The sequence below is a fragment of the Populus euphratica genome, unplaced genomic scaffold (assembly GCF_000495115.2).
Source record: "Populus euphratica unplaced genomic scaffold, PopEup_1.0 scaffold42.1, whole genome shotgun sequence".
Classification (NCBI taxonomy): Eukaryota; Viridiplantae; Streptophyta; class Magnoliopsida; order Malpighiales; family Salicaceae; genus Populus; species Populus euphratica.
This window is the reverse complement of record NW_011499903.1, coordinates 423,990-442,716: the sequence shown is the minus strand read 5'-3', so window position 1 is coordinate 442,716 and position 18,727 is coordinate 423,990. Positions and strand designations below refer to the sequence as shown.

General features: G+C 34.5%; 4 protein-coding genes and 2 long non-coding RNA genes across 8 annotated transcripts; 3 read left to right on the top strand and 3 right to left on the bottom strand.

Moving 5' to 3' along the window:
- Positions 1–206: 206 nt before the first annotated feature.
- LOC105133105 (mitochondrial import inner membrane translocase subunit TIM10) lies at positions 207–2,639 on the bottom strand. Its single transcript, XM_011036928.1, has 6 exons — positions 2,550–2,639; positions 2,406–2,461; positions 2,120–2,172; positions 1,668–1,706; positions 1,466–1,535; positions 207–713 (listed from the first exon to the last, which is right to left on the bottom strand). Exons 2-6 carry the CDS (start codon positions 2,451–2,453, stop codon positions 663–665), a joined length of 261 nt encoding a protein of 86 aa, XP_011035230.1. The 5' UTR covers positions 2,454–2,461; positions 2,550–2,639; the 3' UTR covers positions 207–662.
- On the top strand, positions 2,432–4,089 carry RPC14 (RNApolymerase 14 kDa subunit). 2 transcript variants are annotated; one of them, XM_011036929.1, is made up of 4 exons: positions 2,432–2,892; positions 2,967–3,069; positions 3,152–3,228; positions 3,862–4,089. In XM_011036929.1, the coding sequence occupies exons 2-4, from the start codon at positions 2,969–2,971 to the stop codon at positions 3,990–3,992; spliced, it is 309 nt and encodes a 102-aa protein (XP_011035231.1). In that variant the 5' UTR covers positions 2,432–2,892; positions 2,967–2,968; the 3' UTR covers positions 3,993–4,089. The 2 variants fall into 2 exon arrangements, with proteins under 2 accessions (XP_011035231.1, XP_011035232.1); XM_011036930.1 differs by having other exon boundaries at positions 2,768–2,892; positions 2,950–3,069.
- A 263-nt stretch (positions 4,090–4,352) lies between these two features.
- Positions 4,353–7,492, bottom strand: LOC105133103 (uncharacterized). The gene is made up of 2 exons (XM_011036926.1): positions 6,761–7,492; positions 4,353–4,841 (listed from the first exon to the last, which is right to left on the bottom strand). The coding sequence occupies exons 1-2, from the start codon at positions 7,084–7,086 to the stop codon at positions 4,619–4,621; spliced, it is 549 nt and encodes a 182-aa protein (XP_011035228.1). The 5' UTR covers positions 7,087–7,492; the 3' UTR covers positions 4,353–4,618.
- On the top strand, positions 7,421–9,997 carry LOC105133104 (uncharacterized). Of its 2 annotated transcripts, XR_843723.1 has the most exons (4): positions 7,421–7,508; positions 7,650–7,759; positions 9,129–9,245; positions 9,333–9,997. It is a non-coding gene; the product is annotated as an uncharacterized LOC105133104 (long non-coding RNA). The 2 variants fall into 2 exon arrangements; XR_843722.1 differs by lacking the exon at positions 9,333–9,997 and having other exon boundaries at positions 9,129–9,326.
- A 5,954-nt stretch (positions 9,998–15,951) lies between these two features.
- LOC105133102 (uncharacterized) lies at positions 15,952–18,429 on the bottom strand. The gene is made up of 3 exons (XM_011036925.1): positions 18,099–18,429; positions 17,820–17,862; positions 15,952–16,457 (listed from the first exon to the last, which is right to left on the bottom strand). Exons 1-3 carry the CDS (start codon positions 18,387–18,389, stop codon positions 16,303–16,305), a joined length of 489 nt encoding a protein of 162 aa, XP_011035227.1. The 5' UTR covers positions 18,390–18,429; the 3' UTR covers positions 15,952–16,302.
- Positions 16,768–17,715, top strand: LOC105133101 (uncharacterized). Its single transcript, XR_843721.1, has 2 exons — positions 16,768–17,214; positions 17,271–17,715. It is a non-coding gene; the product is annotated as an uncharacterized LOC105133101 (long non-coding RNA).
- Positions 18,430–18,727: the final 298 nt, after the last annotated feature.

Sequence of the window (18,727 nt, the reverse complement as noted above, 5' to 3'; positions counted from 1 at the left end):
CTGGTGGAAGAGAAGAAATCGGTCGCTCTTTCTTATGTTAGGAGTTAGAACTACGAACATTGAAAATGCTATGACATTAGCAATCAATTATCAATAAAGCACCAGTAAGTTTTTTAGTTCCTCAGAGGAACAATTTGCCATCTGAACCGTACATACAAATACTCAATTTTTCTACCAAAAACAGATATATAGCCAATAACCTCCAGTTTCACCAAATGAGGTAAGATGTAACATTAAACAGAGGAGTTGAGTAATGTTCAATTAACATTCATTACGCAATATTAATTCATGCACCAAAAACTGCCAATAATAACTCAGCATTACGCAACAAATTTAACATGTAAATGACACAGATGTTGTACTAGAGGAATAAGATGAACTCTCATCAGTAAGAACCCAAGGCCAAAAAATTAATCTTACTTGAAGTAAAAGCTAAACGACAGAGAAAGAACTGCAATTAATTCTTAAGCAAATGAAGATGACATCATAGATTAGAGATGAGAAAAATGACAACAAAATGATTTTTAGTCCCTTTCCTCTGCGCATGTAACATATATTCATGTAGAACAAATTTCATAACAAAATGATTTTTAGTCCCCTTCCTCTGCGCATGTAACATGTATTCATGTAGAACAAATTTCATATCCGAGCAGGTCTGAGTTTCACATTGGACGTTGACCAGCACTAAGCATCTGGCCAATGATACCATTCACCTGGAAAAACCATTTGAGCTTTGATTACATCCCATCCAAATAGGAGCTCGAAAATGATGTAATAGCAGAAGTATGAAATGGCTAAAAGCACAGACACATTTTCAAAGCAACCACATATGTTTGTTGAGGTACAGAAGGAAAGCAAATATCAGCATTTACATATGTAACCGTATAACAATTCTTCATGTTCATATATAATCACAATGAACACTAAAATGTTCCTACAAATGTGGAACCATAGTATATAGAAGTAGAAGTCACGCACTATGAATATTAGCCATTTTATAATTGGGTGTCTATGGATATGCTTAGAACAATTTAAATGATGATAGTGACAGCCAAAACATTAGAGAAGGTTTAATCTTTCTGATTAAAACTACAACCACTACTGAAATGCATCCAACAACTGCAACTATACAAAAGATTTAAAGTCCACAGGTCGAGGTACATGCTAGCAAGATTTTGCAAGCAAGTCTTGAATAGAAATGACAGGAAAAGTAGCAAATGAATTATTGAGCTGATAAAAGCAAGAAACATGATATCATTACTTGTGCTGTACACCTAAAAAAAACTAATACTCGTACAAATGGATACATCTGACAAAATTGTTTCACAAAACTGCATTTAAAAATATCAACATACATGAATTGGTTAAAACAGATAATTGTTTATTAACTAAAGTTCCAAGTATTGCTAAACAACAAAGAGTTGTAAAAGTCAAACAGCGAGTTGAAAAAAGGTAAACAACCTACCGCCCAGTATTTTGAAACACATCTGTCAACACAACTATTTTCACCCATGTTTAGCTCAGCATCCTTGTGCCTGAACATGAAGAAAAAACATCAAAGTTGAAGAACAGTCCAAAAAACAATAAAAATGAAAGTAAAGTTCAGATAATTTCAGCACTTTCATAAGGATCCCTACAACTAGAAGCAAACAAAAAACAAGAAGTACCTTCTGTCAATGCACTTGTTGAAACATGTATTAAGAAGCCTGAATAAACAAAATAAAATGAGAAGCTCAGGAAATTCTGTATGGAAATTGGAACCGTCAAAAGAATAATTTTGGAAGCATATATCACCAAAATGCATGACCATAAGCACATATCAAGATAGCCAGGTGGTGTATCAAAACAATCCCATCCATAAACATCAAAGTTAAAAAAAACGCTTCGGTAAACAGCTAAATCCTAGCACTTCAATACTCAATGTGAGCTTTTTACATAATCTGAGAATCAAACAAACCATAAAAGAGAACGAGAATAATGAAAATGAAACATGCATAAAAAGCAACAGGGAAAACATTGTAATTGTTTAATAAACAAAAGCCCCCAGTTACCCAAACATATCCAATGCTCATGCCTTTCCCTCTTGCTAGTAATAACACAAAAAGGATCATCATATTACCTGTTAAACAACTCGACTCTGTATTCCATCTCGGTCGCAGCCATGCCATAGGCCTACACCACCATCATCAAAAACCAAAAACTCAAAGCACCGATAGAAATCCACAAAAATAATAGTAATAGCATTTCAAACAAAATATATAAATAGAAAACAAAGCAAATGCTAGTATTCAAAACCAAGCACCAATCACCAATCACCATAAATAATCAAAAAACAAAAGGGTAATCTACTTCAATGCCTAGAAGTCCCATAAGAGAAGAGAAAAATCTGAAATGAAAAGACCCACCTGTTCTTTGGAGACACCAGCTGGTAGACCAACGTTGTTGGCAGCCATTCTATTCGCTATACACACAGCACAAGAAAACAGCTATCAACCCATAATATCTTTATATTCAAAAGTAATCTAGAACGAAATCGAATCCAAACTTACAGTGTAAGAAGAGTAGAAGGAGCCGCGAGTTGGATGGGAATTAGGGTTTTAGGAGAAGAGAGACCACCGTGTGTGTATTCTTTTGCAAAAGAAAAGGTAGGGAGTTGATGATGATGTCACAGCCCAATAAGAAGAAGCCACGCGATCAAAGCCCGAATGAAGCTGAGGGAGCAAACTGTAAATCCGTGACAAAAGGGAACACGTGTACAAATACAAACACTTAAGCAAGACCGAGCCTAGTTTCACCATTTAGGGTTTAGCTGTTTTGGGGCTTCGGATAGAGAAGAAGAAGAGTGGAGAAAGAAAGAAGCACAGAAATCAGAGCGTCCACAATAATAAACAGGTAAGAGACGAAAGAGATGCTCTCTATCCAACCTTAAAAATAAAATAAAATAAAAAGATCTTGTTTTTGGTTAGGAATGGAGCACGGTTCAGTGAGGGATCCAAGCAGCGCAACCTTCTGCTTTGTAGACGAAGATCATACTCTCGCAAGCTCTGTCAGATTCGCCTTGAATCAAGAGTCTCTACTCCTCTTTTTCCCTTAATTTTTATTTTTGTTTGTTTGTTTTAATGAAATAATTATGGTTGTGGTGGCTTCGCAGTCCAAGGGTATCATTCTGTGGATACAGCATTCCTCATCCTTCTGATGCTAAGGTTAACATTCGAGTACAGACTACAGGTATGTCGTTACTTATCCCTCCTCTCCTCTCTAATGCTACTACCTATGCATACATTATTCTTAGGATTTCCCCTGATTTTCAGGACTAGATTGATTCTGTTATGATGAGGACTATTGATAATTCTATGTTTATGTAGTTTGGATTTTGTAAAGCCTTGGTTTCGCAGTTTCAATTACTGTTTGGATTTCAATTTGGTTCATTTATCTTCTGTGGGCATGTACTTGTAGATTAGAGTTGAAGCCAAACTGTTCTGTTGATCCGTCTTATCCCAGTTATTGGTTATCAGGAACCCTTCTCAGTCCAACTTAAGAATCTCACTAGCAGCTTGCTGCAAATGTTGGGGTTCCTCTTTGAGATGTGCTTCTTCTCGCTAAACTAAACTAGTTTGTCTTTGATCGAATGCCCCACTCCTATTTGCTTCCTGGTAACAGTTGGTGTGATCAAGGTGCTATTAAGATTTTCAATGCAAATTAACCAATACCTAGCAGTCTATTTACATTAATCATGTATCTTCTCTGTCAATCATTCACAAGACCTTGACCTGTTAAATGATCATGCAACTACTGCAATTTTCTTTCTGGTTTCCCATTTATGTTTTTTGAGTTTTGATTTCTTGCCTGTACGTTTTGCAGGTGATCCAGCTAGGGAGGTGTTGAAGGATGCTTGTCAGAATTTGATGGTGATGTGCCAGCATGTCAGGAGCACTTTGGACCAGGCTGTTGATGATTATAGAAGCAATCACTCAGATATGGATACAAAATAATGGTTGAGATTGATGTAACCGACTGATATCTTGATATATAACTTACTTTTTATGAGTTTAGCTGAATGTATTTGATCCAATTTAGTCAGTGATTCTTGTATGATTTGTGCTGTATCATTTTGAATTGATATTTCTGCTATCGTAGTTAAGCAGAGACGGAGAGCTATTCATGAAGCAGGCAGGATGGGGCATTTTTTTAAGTTTTTTCCTGTCTTCTCATACGGAGGTGTGATTTGTCCCCATTTGATATGTAGAAAATCACAGAATGGTCCAATGGCCAAGTGATTTATAGAACTGCTGCAAATTGGAACTTAGGTGCTAGGTAGTGCATTGCTTGAGTTAGTGCACACCTGGGCGTGATAATAACCAAACAGAGATTCATATCTGCTACAAATACTACAATCATCCAAAATTGGAAACTATGGCTCTTAAACATAGAAAGGACAACAGGCAGGAGTTGCAAGTAAAGAAGCCAACAATTTATGTGTAAGTTACAGAGACACGGGTAAGCTACAGATGTGGCACAAGCTAAGAGGAGGAATTAAGCATCAAAAACAGGCACTTGATGGAATGGGGGTCGCACCTCGTCCCTGAAGCCAATAAAATGCCACGGCTTGCTTCTCAGTTCAAGAGAGGATTTTAAAGTGAAAGAGCCAAGAAATGACAAAGGCCACCACCATGCAGGCAAGCAAGAAATTCATAATGCGGCGACTATGCCAAAATGTTTGGGTCTCCACAAGGATCAGAGGACCTGCTGGTGCTGATAAGATTGCAGCGCTAGCATTATGTGCCACATTTGTCTGCTCGCCTGCAACACCAAGTGCAGTAGCACCACATATCTCGCATGTCCTGTGAAAACAGGAACAAATACAGTGGAGCACAACGGTATTAAGATAAATTAGAACTTTAATCAAAATTAAATGGCCATAAAACTAAACATGGAGTCTCGAACAAGGTAACGTGTTGAGTTTTTGGCTAAAACGGTATGTTGGCATAATGCAGCAGATGTATACAAAACTCAATGCAGAAAGCTTAAATTAGGGGCACACGTATATGCAACCCTTCGTACAGACAACGAAGGCAACAAGTTGGAAAAACACTTCTTTCAGTAAATGAGATACAACACCACCTTTGACAGTGGGTAAAACCACCATAGCATGACAAAAATCCCCAAGAAATGGCTGTTATATACAGAGAAAAGGAGAGGCAATGATAGTGTTATATACAGAGATAAGGAGAGGCAATGATAGCCAAATGAAGATCTGTGTTCTGTATAAGAACATGTAATGATTCGCAAATGGAAGACAAAGGGAGAAGTTTGCATACATAACAAGCACTCCCGATGTTTGGAGAATCTCCCCAAACTGATTTTCATATTACTGCAATCAAAATTCTCCTGCCTGTTTCCAAAGCTTGGATCATTTGTACAAACATCAGGAATTTGAAAATGATCAGATAAAGGATGTTGGGCCGAAGATTAATTAATCTTGTCGAGGTAAATTATTCATATTGCCATCAAGAAACTTGAAGTGAACCTAGCCCAAAGGAGTACAATAATTGAAGCTTCGTGCTTCAGTAAAGCAAGGACAACTGATCATGGGAAGCGGACAATCAAATGTTATGTGCATAGATAGAGACAATAAACCAGAAGAAGACACTTACTTCTAGACATTCATAGAATCAGAATTTCTGCAGATGAATTTTTTGCATATTAGTAGAGAAGCACTTGTCTACTTCTCAAAGTCAATACTTGCACAAAGAGACGAGTGTACGAGCGTGCATTGGTCCCCACACTACATGCTTTATAATAGGTAACCATTATAAACCTTCTATGCTGTGATTTATTAGGAAACTTAGCTTTGGTTCAAGTCAGGGTGACCACAAGATTCGCTACTTCCACATGATTTCTACTTGGCCTTCAATTTTACAGTTCTGTTTCCTCTTATTCAACTAGGTCACAAAGAAGCAAAAGAATAAAGACAGCTATAACCGCAGCATGACAGGAACAAGTGCTAATGGTAGCTGCAGAGTGGTTAGTTGGGCTCACGTCAAGCACAAGGAGGAAACTGAGAAACTTTATCTAGGTACATTTGGAGATTTGAATGTGCTGATATGTGATTAATTAGATAAATAATCAGAACAGGAATTGTTGAGTTTAACTGGTCATTGATCAAGAAGGATCTAACTCAAGCGTTACAAACTTATACCTTGGTTACTCTTCTTTTATCTTTTTGTATAATTGGTTTGCTTAGAATAATTGAAGTTGCTGAGGGTTGAGACTAATTAAATGAGGGAAGTATTGTCTAACCAATTATACAAGGTCTTTAACATATCCCTTGTTCTTCTTCCTCCAAAACTAACTCTATGTTGCCTTGTTGTTCTTGCTCATCAAGGGGAGGTTTCTATTAATGATTAATAAAAACTCAGAAGAAATACTACAGAAATTGGAAAAGTACATTTACAAATCAGAGCAATATAATCAAGAAGATCCCAAAATCCTATTGCAAACACTTCAAGTCACCTACATGCGGGATCGAACAAATTGGAACTGACAATCCCTTAAATTCCAAAAACCAACAAAACTCTAACAAGAATTTTTGAACAAGCAGAACATATTATAGCTTAGAAACACTTTTTTCACAACCATAATGTAGAGTTCTTCAAAACCATCACATGGATATTCTGATTTTCTGACAAGTAGACTGATTCAACAACGGAAGTTAAACTTTTTTAACAAAAAGAAAATGGAAAAGTTAGTCTTTACTCACGTGTTACCCTTGATTTTGAACCAAGTCTCTGCACATTTCTTGTGTGCAGCACCCAAATCACCCTTACAGGAACACCCCAACTCAATAGCTCCTCCACATTCTTGCTCGCTAGTGTCCAAACCCAAGTGGCAAATTCTACAATCTCTCTGAGTCTTATTGTCCAAATGCACCTCCATATCCAAAGCTCCACTCTCCAAATCCACCTCTGACAAGCAATCTGACACTGAAGAGTTCCTATGAGCCCCAATCTCACCAGAGAGTGAGATGTCACTGCTGCTGGCACTGAAATGAACTCTATCAAAATGGGGAGCGTGTGAAGCTGGCATTTTGAGAGAACCCAGAAAGGAGAAATTTGATGAAAGTGCCAAAGGCTGGGGGTTAGCCTAAAGGTTCTCTTTAAAGCATTCGCTTCATCAATTGTCAAAAGAAGAGAGGTAGCAGCAAGAGAGAGAGGGAGAGAGAGGGGGGGAGAGGGCTAAGTTCAGAGTTTAGGACAGATGAAGGAGTGTTAAAGGGAAGCAAGAGATACAGGATTACAGGTGGTGTTTGTTTCTTTCTCAATTTTCTTTCCTTTTCTGAAAACTCTCTCTCTCCCTCTCTCAATATCTGTGTGTCAGTTTATGGCAGTGTTGGTGATAAGGAAACGTAAGGAAACCTCTTTTTGTTATGGTGGTGCAGAGCAGAATTATTATGGAAACTGTGGGGAATTATGAACTGAAACTCTCAAGTTTTATCTTTTCCTCTCTTGGTATTAACTATTAACCAAATTATCTTCCTTTTTATTTATTATGTTCTACAGAAGAGGAGGCTCACAATCAATCATGTTGTCCTTTTCTTTTCTTTTCTTTTTTTCTCAGGAAATAAAAAAGATTTATTGTCCGTTTTGCAGCTCATCACTTGCCAATGCTGCTTGATAAACACTAGGAATGTTCCGCCTCCTAGCTACTGGCCAACCACCAGAGAAAGAACCAGAATTATTAAACAAGGCATGTATTCCAGGTTGGACGTTCTTAAACAGCCAGGAGTTTATATGTTGTACGGTTTTACTCGATTTTTTAATTATTTTTTTCAATGGTTTTAATCTTTTTTCAAAAAACTTAATATTCCATCGATTTTAAGACAACCACTTGAAGCCATATTTTAATTGAGCCATGAATTAATAAACCAAGTCAAATTAAATTAATTTTAAATTAAATGTTTTTGTAAACTTAGATAAGAGCTATTTTAACTTCTTCTTCTTTTTTTAAAATCATACTATTTTTAAAACAAATTTTTTAAGCCATGTTTTGATTGGATAGCGATTTACCTGAAGTCAACTCCAAATTAATAGCCGAACATGATATATATATATTTGGTAGTAGCACGTATCCATTGTGAAATGTGAACTCATTTACAACAAAATCTGGCCCAATACAATTAATCGAAGACGCAAATGCAAAAGGAAGTCTAGGTGGAATAGAGGGAAGGCCATGGAAAAAATCCAAAACCCCATTACAGAACACTTGCCTCTCTTGTTTAAGGAGAGCCGAAGGGGCCCTGAGCCCCTCAAGACAAAAGAAGGTATCGTGTCATTTTTTGTCCCCTTGCTATGGAACGAGAAAGTGACCCTCGTGAAACAAAGAGGGTACCACTCTCTGGCCCGCCTGACCTGACATTCAAGTTCTGGAATGCAAGGCAAAGTGGAAGCCTTCTTTTCACAGTGGCCCTACGAGGAGGAGGAATTGGGCATCCAACACCTATTGGAAATTCATGGTAAAGTGGAAGCCGTAGACCAGTCAAAATAACTTTGTCTTCCCCTTGTCCAGAATATATATATATATATATATATATATATATATATATATATATATATATATATATATATATATATATATATATATATAGGAACCTCAGGTTTTGCTGCCTTTTTACTGTCGGCAATGAGCTAGAGATCACAAAATTATGCAATGCATGGAGTGCAATTGTTTTCTACTGCTATGTTTTCTTCCTTTATCATTTGGGAATTTACAGCAACTATGTACGTGTGATTTATTGGAGTTTGTTTATAGAAACAGACAGCATGCATTGCTATGGAGCATGGACAAAGTGTTGATTCAGATAGATATTACAAGCTTTTTCTTAAGCTCTAAAGCGAAAACAGAGTTGGTGATTGCCGAGGGAAAATATTTTACTGAAATAATTATGTTGGAGATCATTCCAAAACACAAAGATACCTACAGGCATGCATAGAAAGGACTGCTAATTATAATTAACACAGTGATTGTAGGACATAACATATATGGAAACAAGCTGTGTGTTCTTCTTCTTCTTGTTTAACTAAAGATCATACGCGATCCCTAATTGATAAAATTAAAGTAAATGACTCCAGTGACGGGATCAAATGGCAGTTGGAGCCCAAGCGACATCAGCACCACCATATAGTTGCAGGGGCTGCATCACCATCACTTCTAGTCTGGTACATGGCACGGCGAGGATTGGCGCACAGGTTTGGCAAATAAACTCTTGCATCTACATATATTATTTTAGCGTACGAAATGTTTGACACATGAAATGAAAGGATAGATATTTGTAGTGGCAGATAGATAAAGAATTATAAATTGGAGTAGAGATCAACAATGCTGGGCAAGCTTGATAGGATGACTCTGAGCAAAGTTAAGTCAAAAACTGAGGCTGAAGAAGAGAATCCGATGAGATACCAACAGTGTTTCTATCGAGGCCACATGCATTCATCAGATTCAATCAACTCGTTCAGTGTATCTAGCTACAACAACATGTGATGTCTTGCAATGGTACTTAATTCCATCTTTCGTCGAGTGATTCTCTAGCAAGCATCGCTTCCCAGAAGTCGCAATTGAGTATGAGCAAGGATCAATCGGCAGCTGCTCACATACAAGCTCACCAGCTGGATAAATTAATACATACCATGTCAAACAACAAAACAAGTCAATACATATATAATAGTGGTATAAAAGATTATAAAGTACTTGTTTGGCATCAAGATTAAATCTGATTTTTCTTAAAATTTAATTTTTAAAGCCAGGAATGCGATCACAAGGCCATATTTTTTTCAGTTCAGTAAGCTTGGAGGCTTGGAGCAAGGCTTTAATCGACGATGCAAACAGCAAATGGAAGTGGGCATGATGAGCAATCAGGTTAATCTGTGAGGTTGTGTTTATACAGGGAGAATACATCTTCAAAGGTCAAATAACTTTCTAGGTATCTTACGCTGATTTAGTACTTAACAAGAAAATACTTAACAAGGGAATGCATTTATAAAGTAAACTCGTATATTTTACGATATAGTTAAATTTGAATCGATACAAATGGTTCCTCTCTTTGAATGACATGAAAGTTTATATAATGATTTTAATTACGTAATAATTCGAGAAATAGTTGTTATTATATATATATATCACTTCTGGACTGAACTTCTTTAATCATTGCACGTAAAAAGTAGTTTCTTTTTGGGTGCATGCGCATACAAAGTCCTTTTCCACTTCAAACTTTGCTCCAGTATCCTCCTCGATCTGCAAGGGAGGAAAAAGACCGATCGACCACCAGGACCGCAAGATGTTCCATAAAAATTCGGCATGAGAAAACATCTGCAAGCATTCGTGATCTTCTTGGAAATCATGCTCAGTGGGAAGTCACTCGAAGCAATTAACAAGATCATGTCCCTTCTCATCAGCGATATAATGTACTATTTACTTCGAAGACTGTCGTGAACATGGTGGAGAATCCGATACGAGTTGGCTGAAAGATGGAACAAGGCATCAAGCTCACCGCCGGACTTGACTGATTTGTTAGTAAACTACTATTGTTGAGAAAAAGTTGGTCCAGTACTTATTTCTTCGTCACTGAAGCATATTTTTTACGATTCGGTTCTTCAAAATTGATTTTATTCAACCCTGATTTGATTGTTTGTTTCGATGAATTTGATGTGTGGTTTTTGCAAAATAAAAAAAATTCGAGAATTTGGTCTCGCTACTGCATTCCGAAGCCTAACAAGCCGGTAAGGGATGAAGATTCAAAACAGGCGGGGAGGCTTGCAAGGATGAAGAAGTAATCAGTACTCGAACCGGGAAATGAGCTAGCCTAAGCATTATAACTGAAGGGGCTAAAATTGAATTTGAGGGGGGGGACAGCTCTACAATTGAGACAGACAAAAAATAATAATAATCATAATAAGAAAGAGAAGAAAAATTGTTTGTCGGAGGTACACCAGAGCTAAGACAATGACACGCATTGTCTTGAAAGAAAACCTTAGTCAAAATAATTCTAAAAATACCTAAAAAAACCATTAATAAATATAGAGAGGATCTGCACACGCTTCCTCAATATGGTGTCTCTTTTTATAAGTTGATGTATATGCTGCCCATGTAAACTATTTTTCTAGACATTTTCCTTCAAATTAATATTTGATTGTATGATTACTCTTCAATTGAATTTTAAATTACATCCTACCTACTTGAGTACAAGTCCTTTTCTTTCATTTTAATTCCATATTCTCTCCTAAAAGCATATTCAATGCAGAGCAAAATAAAGAAACAAATGTTAAATATTGTATTTTAACTTTTATTTTTTCAGCTTTTTCATTTTAGCACAGCACTCAAACAAATAGTTATTTTGGCTATTTATTTGCTAGCCATTCATTTCTACATTTCACTATAGAAATTACCAAAATAAATAACTATTGGCCAACGGCTATTTTTATAATCGTTAGCCAACAACTTTTTTTTTAAAAAAATACATGAGAAATTTTCTTTAAATGTAAGAGGAAAGAATTTGTAGTTTTAAAATTTTATATTATGCCTCACCCTTCTCTTAAATTTAGAAAAACAAAAATCAATTATTCTCCAGTTAATTCATAACATTGATTGTGTTAATTAGCTGAAATTAAAGGTATACTTGTTTGAAAACTTTTTCTATTTTCTCTTTTATATCTCTTGATTTTTTAGATCTTTTTTTGTTAATTTAATATTTGTGATGATTTTTATTTCTTTATTATTTTATGTTTTTAATATGGGTTAAGGAAGACAATTTTTATTTATGTTGTTATCTTTAATAAAACTGAAAGGAATTAATTATGGTAGTTGATATTGATAAAAAGATAGAGTGACATATTTAAAATTTATTTTTGATTGTCTATTGTAACTTGAGGTCAATTATATTTTGTGTTGTTGAACCAGTATATCAATTCTCTTTTAGTTCCAAAAAATAGTTAAATTGTTATGTTAGAACAAGTAGGAGACAACACTTATTATTAATTCGCATGTATGAAAACTACAAAATTGATAGATATTGAATGTGAGCTTCTTTTACACACTCTTATAAGGTTCTAACTTGAGTTTTTTTTTTAATGTAGATGAATTCAAATTTTCCAAGCTCTTTTACCAACTTTCTTATGAGTGAGTCAAAAGATATTCTCTTTCAATCAAGTGATTTTAATCAATTAATTGATAACTTAACATGCTTGAATTTATGCCCATTCGGCAAAAAAATCACAAAGAAGTAAAAATTTCTCACTAGAGGAGGATTGTTTACTTGTCTCTGCATTGTTAAATACAAACAAGGATCCAATTACAAGAATTAAACAACAAACAAAATAGTTCTAGGCTCGCGTATATGCTTAATTTGTAGAGAATGGAGGAAAATTAAATAATCGTTCTCAAATAAGCATCTCAAGTAGATAGCAAGAAATAAATAAAGAAGTCGGTAAATTTATTGAATTTGTTACTCAAATTAAAAATCATCAGCAAAGTGGAATGACCGAAGAATCAAGGGTAATGTTAATATTTATTTATATGTTAAATTATTTAACACATAGTTTAACATTATTTATTTTATTTATTTTTTTACCAGATTAATGATGCTCGGCAAATGTATGCTTCTTGCATTGGCAAACAATTTCAACTAGAACATTGTTGGGTTATCTTAAGAAAAGAACCCAAATGACAATTTGAGTGTGCAAGTCAACATCAAAGGTCAAACAAGAAACAAAAAAAGTCATGTCAATGCAAGTCTGGCTTCATCAATTCCATGTACTCCTAATTCTGTTAGTTTAAGAGAAGTTTAGGAGAAGATAGTGAACCATTGATTTATCAAGATAGACCAATCGGTTAGAAGGCTACAAAGGAACGATTTAAACGTAGACAAGGAAAAGATAAAGTTAGGGAGGTATCTATAACGAATCTCTTATAAAAATTCAGGGATACCCTAGTTGAAATTAAGAATCGGAAGAAACAAGACAGGAAAATTATGTTAGAGCAACAAGCCATAATGATTCAACAAAGTTAAGAGAAACAAGACTTAGACAGGATTGAGAAAGAAGAACAAATTATAAAAATGAATATTTATGATTTGGATCCAATTTCTGCAGCGTATTTTCAAAATAGAAAGTTAGAAATTATGCAAAATAGGGGTTTTAATTTCTAATTAACTTTGATTGATTTATTGTAATGTAATGTATTTTTAATTAAATATGTAGAAAATTCTTGGTTATTTTAAATATATTATTATAAAATTGATATCAATTCATAATACTTTTTTGAAATTCTTCTAACACTTAACAATAATAAGTAGGATTAATTAACTTAAAAGATAACAACCATAATGAAAAACAAAAAACATAAAAAACTTGAAAATTATGATAACATAAGAAATTCAAATCTGAAGATTCTACTCGTTGCCATATTGTTCCCACAAATGTTCAATCAAATCTTCTTGTAGTTGAGAGCTAGTTGCTCTATCCCTAATTCGATTATGAGTTTGAAGAAAATCATGTAGTTTTGGCATTTCACCATGTGACACTGATATAAAGGAATTGACTTCATGTTCATAGTTAAATCCAGGGTTCATTGCTCCTTTATCCTCAATAATCATATTATGCATTATTATGCAAGCTTTCATAATATATGCAAGCGTTTCTTCATCCCAGTATCAAACAGGTCCACGTACAATTGTAAAACGAGATTGGAGCACCCCAAATGCTCGCTTCATATCTTTTCTTGCAAACTCTTGCTTGCTTGCAAAATATTTTCTTTTTGCTCCTAATGGTCTTGGGATTGTCTTAACAAAGGTTGACCAATTAGGATAAATCTCATTTGTTAAATAGTATCTTATTATATATTCATGCTCATTAATTGTATAATTGATAGGAGCAATACGACTTTCAACAAATGCAAAACAAAGATAGGTGACCGATTAAGAACATTAATATCATTTAATAATCCAGGCATTCCAAAAAAGGCATGTCATATCCAAAGATCTTGTGAAGCCACAACCTTTAGAATTATAGTTGGTTCACGACAATGACTAATATACATGCAAGTGGGCATTTCTTTCATTTTCAATGCATACAGTCAATACTCCATAACATTCTTGGAAATCCAATTGATAATAATCGACAAATATCGGCCTTGTTTGGTGCCCTTAGATACCAATCACCAAAAAATTCTACAATTATTTTGACGAAAGCTCTAAGACTTTCTATCACAATGGTTTTTCCAATTCAAAGATATTCATCAGTAAGATCTGTAAGAATACTATATACAAGTATTCTATGAGCTGCAGCTACCTTTTAAAGGCAAGATAAACCAAGAACACCAAGAGTATCTGTCCTTTGTTTAAAATATAGATTATGAGCTTCCACTACATTTGCGATCCGAAGAAAAAGACAACGACTCATCCTAAATCTTCTTTGAAATTGACTTTTAGTCAATTTAGGATTTTCTACAAAATAATTATTATATAACCTTAACCCACCTTCCTTTTTATTACGATTGACAATATTATGACCAGGAATAGAGCCATGATACCCTGTTCTCTGCCTTTGATTATTTCATTCTTCTTCAGCAACCACAGCAGTAGCAACTTGAAAAGCAAACACAGGAGTGTCATCATCAAAATCAAAAGTATCATAAAAATTAAAATTAGAATGATTCATGATGAATTTTAATAAAATATAACAAAGATTGGAGAGAAGAAAATGATGAGAAAAAATGTTAAGGTATATGAGAATATGTATAGATGGATTATTTTTTCAAATTGTAAAATCTTAGAATGTTGGTGGTAATTTTTTCAAAATTTAAAATTTTAAAATTTTAAATATTGGTGGTCATTTTTTCAAAGTTTGAATTTGAATTTACTTTTAAAAAATTAAATTTTTAACAATAACATATAAAACTTAAAATTAAAAATATTGATATAAATAAATTTTAAATTATATTTTTTAACTTTCATATTACTTCATTAATTTTATATTACTTTTATAAATTACTCATATTACTCATATTAATTATATAATTAATAACATCATAATTATATTATATATAAAATATCTAAATTAGTTATATAATTATATTAAAATTAATTTAACATGAAATATATTAAAATTTAATTGACTTTTCTAAATAGTTTTTTACCATTAGAATGCACATAATTAAAAAAGCTATATTTATACTATTCAAAAAATTATTTTTTTTATTTGGCTCTTCAATATAGCATTTTCCATTGGAGATGCTCTAACTTCTCAATTTAGTGTCAAATTTCCTTCTTATCCAAAACCAATAAAGAGCCTAGCTAAGAAGAGAATAAAGAAAAGAAACAAAAAAATACATGTGATTTTCCAGGTTAGCACATTATAATCATATTTATGATTTATATCATAAATTTAATGAAAATTATTTAATATATTATTATTTTAATATTAAAAAAAAATCCAAATTGTTTAAAAGTCATCCATATTTTTACCAGTATCCAAGGTGCATTTAAATCCATCAGTATCCAAGGTGCATTTAAATCCATCAAGTGAACTACAAACTAGATAATCAACGGGAATTTCAAGATTAACCAGTTTTAATATCACCATCTAAAAATTCCCCACTACCAGTCCATTTTTTTAATGTTCAAGGAAACGTTGCTTAGCATTATTTAAAGCGAAAAAAACCCCTTCAACATCATCGGCTTATGGAGTTTTTATAAGGCAGATCAGGTTTCCACCGGTTCAACTGGGTATATTATTAGTCCACGCCTATTGTTTAAGAAAAATGGTCGTAAGGATGATACTGCCACCTCAAATCCGAAACCCCAGCGAAACACGGGAAATAGAAGTAGTTTAAAACCATGCTTCAAGGTGACCAAAGAGGCAGCGCGCTACTGGACGTCCGATACAATCTAGAGACACTCCATTATTTATTGTGGTGAAAAAAGAAAAAAAATTCCACTTCAGGAAAATCTTAAAGAACAAAATTCCACAGTGCTCAATCTTTGCTTCTATTGTCTTCCACTTCCATTTCTGACTTTGTCTACTCTAACAACCGTTCTTTTTCGTAAAATGTCTAAAAAGGATGTTATCGAAAAACAGAAACATCAAATACATTTTAATAATAATAAGAAAAAGAAAAAGAGGAGTTGAATCGACATCCAGGGACTCAAACACCTCCCAGCTAAATGCAACTCTCACTACTCGAGGAATCAACCCAACGGAGACAGCAGAGAAGGTATTGTCAGTCCACCACTTCTCACTGAGAATAAAAAAAGGATTAAGCTGCCTGGACTTCAGTTTTTGAAGCAGTTTCTGTTGATTTTGGTGAGCTTGCCTTGCCTTCAATTGATTTTGCCAAGCTTGGAATGTACTTCCAACAACGCTTGTGAACTCCACTTATCTTCTTGGGAGCAGCATCAGCAATTGGTAATCCTGTATTAAATAATGATAAGACCAACTATGTCTCCACGTAAAGAGAGATATTTATAGGACAAAATACTAAGTAACCAGCAGTTGTTACAAGTATCAACTAAAAGAGTTCAACACTAGAAGCACTGATAACCAGCAAGAAGGGAAGGGTGGGAAAAAAACTTCAGCAAACTCTGTCATCTACAGTCATTCAACGTGCATATACTTTCAGAAAAAGGAGATGGCATGTGGTAGAGGTAAAAGGAATATCACTGAAAACCTTATCGGAAAATATAATTCTAAAAAAGTTTAAAAATTACCCATCTTCAAATATAATTCTAAAAAAGTTTAAAAATTACCGAAGAAACGATCTTCAACCTAGGCAAGCTCCACAAAAAGTTTGGACAAGATTTTTAATTCCTATTATAAATTAGCATAACCAAAATTTATATTTGGTCTTACAAAACAAAAGCAGGCCAGATGATTTCCTAATAGAACCAAGAATAAAATTCTGTGTACCTTTTGAGAGGGGGAGATAGAGGAAAGATTTTTCATCCAACCACCCAAATTCCTAGAACCTAAAAGGCATTAAACCAGCTCAAACAATAACTGTTTTTCACAACTGTTTATCCAGCTTATTGAACTTAGAAATTTGAAAAATTATGATGAATAAATTAACTTTTGATCACGTGATAAACGATCCAGAAAGGGCTTTCTTCTCCATATAAATTAAGGGAAGTAACATGTGCCTGTTGATTATGGTTTCCACGGCTAATCATAGGCAATTGATACAAGTCAGCAAAATTAGTGAGTGGTTGTGCAGGCATTTGGCACAAGTCAGTAAAATTAGAGAGCGGTTGTGCTGCACAAGCAAACCCATGTGAACCAGATCCTTGTTCAAGATTTATTGCAAAGTATTGAAACAATGTGATAAGTTGAACTACTACTTTTAATGGAATTGGAACCTACAAATTGAATCAGAATGAACAAGAAAGCATTCCCTATTCCTGCCTATATTGATGGTTATGCAGTTTTTATTGTTGGGATACATCCCCACACTTACACCCCTCTCCATCAATCTATCATTGACCTACAAGGACACTAAACTTGCATTCAATAGGAATTTTATTTTCACTTATTTATATGACAAATTAAACCTTGGATGCAGCTGTTACTTTAGCAAGAAAGCTAACAATGAAAAACAAAACATAACTTCCACACAGCTCCATCAAAAGGACAAACGCAGCATGTCTTTTGGAACTCTTTTTTTTTTTTTTCCCAAAACAAAGCAGCAAGCATAGGAATATCACAGCTAAACCCCCAAACTGATATCAATTAATGAACATTTAAGAAAAATATTCAGGAAATTGCATAACGAAGACTGACCATCTTTGTGAGCAATCCCCCATGCTTTTCCATGCCTACCATCCTGCAATGATCAGAGACACATTAAACCAAGAAGAACCTCAAACAAAATGAAGAAAATACTCCAAATTTAGCATAATCTAATTATTCCCAAAACTCATTTTTAATAAAGAAAAAGAATCAAAACTTGACAGCAATAACCATAAATTAGACCAGCCAAAAACCCTAAACCCTGCTAAATACTTTAGAATTGATTTGTCAACTCAAAATACGAGCGTGGGGGAAGGAAGGATCCACTGCCTTGTAGAGATTGATCTTGGTGATCTCGTAAGATACATTGGCCCAATGAGATTTAGCCATGTGGTATCCGATTCCCCAATTAGGCAGAAACTGAGCCACCTCGAAGAGGTTCTTCTTCTTTCTTCGCTTCGGTTTAGAAGTCTCATTTTTAGGGTTTTCAGCAGCTGCTGAAGAAGAAGAAGAAGAAGTACTAAAGGTTTTTAGCAAGTTGCAGAATGATAATCTGAATAAGCTTAGTGTTTGGTTTGGGGCTGACACTGCTGCTCTCTTTGCGACGAGACTGCCACCCATTTTTTCTTCTTAAGGTTTTCTTTGAAAGGGAGTGTTTCCTCAATTCTTCTTTTATTTGTTGCCCTTAAACGACAGTGTAGCGTCCGTGAGGTTGGATTTTGTTTTTCTTGGATGACCTCCAAGTTTTCATTTATTTGTTAATTGGCCCGTATAAATTAAGCACTCACTCTTTCTAGTACTCCAGGTTTAATTCCTTTTCTTTTTGTCACCCTCTACTTGCTCCCTGCAACTATTATACAATACAGTAAAAAGCTGTTATTGTGGATTGAAGTAACATGATGAGATAGCTACCCTTCCTACATAAAGTTGCTAAGTATACAGAGGAGTAAGGTTGTCTT

Coding starts and splice junctions, on each gene's coding strand:
- LOC105133105 (XM_011036928.1), bottom strand. CDS start 2,453: ATGGCTGCCAACAACGTTGGTCTACCAGCTGGTGTCTCCAAAGAACAG. Junction 1,536..1,667: donor AACAAGTGCATTGACAGAAG/GTACTTCTTGTT, acceptor CTTCATGTTCAG/GCACAAGGATGCTGAGCTAA. Junction 714..1,465: donor GTGTTTCAAAATACTGGGCG/GTAGGTTGTTTA, acceptor TGGTTTTTCCAG/GTGAATGGTATCATTGGCCA.
- RPC14 (XM_011036929.1), top strand. CDS start 2,969: ATGGAGCACGGTTCAGTGAGGGATCCAAGCAGCGCAACCTTCTGCTTT. Junction 3,070..3,151: donor AGATTCGCCTTGAATCAAGA/GTCTCTACTCCT, acceptor GTGGCTTCGCAG/TCCAAGGGTATCATTCTGTG. Junction 3,229..3,861: donor CATTCGAGTACAGACTACAG/GTATGTCGTTAC, acceptor TACGTTTTGCAG/GTGATCCAGCTAGGGAGGTG.
- LOC105133103 (XM_011036926.1), bottom strand. CDS start 7,086: ATGCCAGCTTCACACGCTCCCCATTTTGATAGAGTTCATTTCAGTGCC. Junction 4,842..6,760: donor TTCAAAATCAAGGGTAACAC/GTGAGTAAAGAC, acceptor CTGTTTTCACAG/GACATGCGAGATATGTGGTG.
- LOC105133102 (XM_011036925.1), bottom strand. CDS start 18,389: ATGGGTGGCAGTCTCGTCGCAAAGAGAGCAGCAGTGTCAGCCCCAAAC. Junction 17,863..18,098: donor CCAAGATCAATCTCTACAAG/GCAGTGGATCCT, acceptor TGATCATTGCAG/GATGGTAGGCATGGAAAAGC. Junction 16,458..17,819: donor GGGGATTGCTCACAAAGATG/GTCAGTCTTCGT, acceptor TATTTAATACAG/GATTACCAATTGCTGATGCT.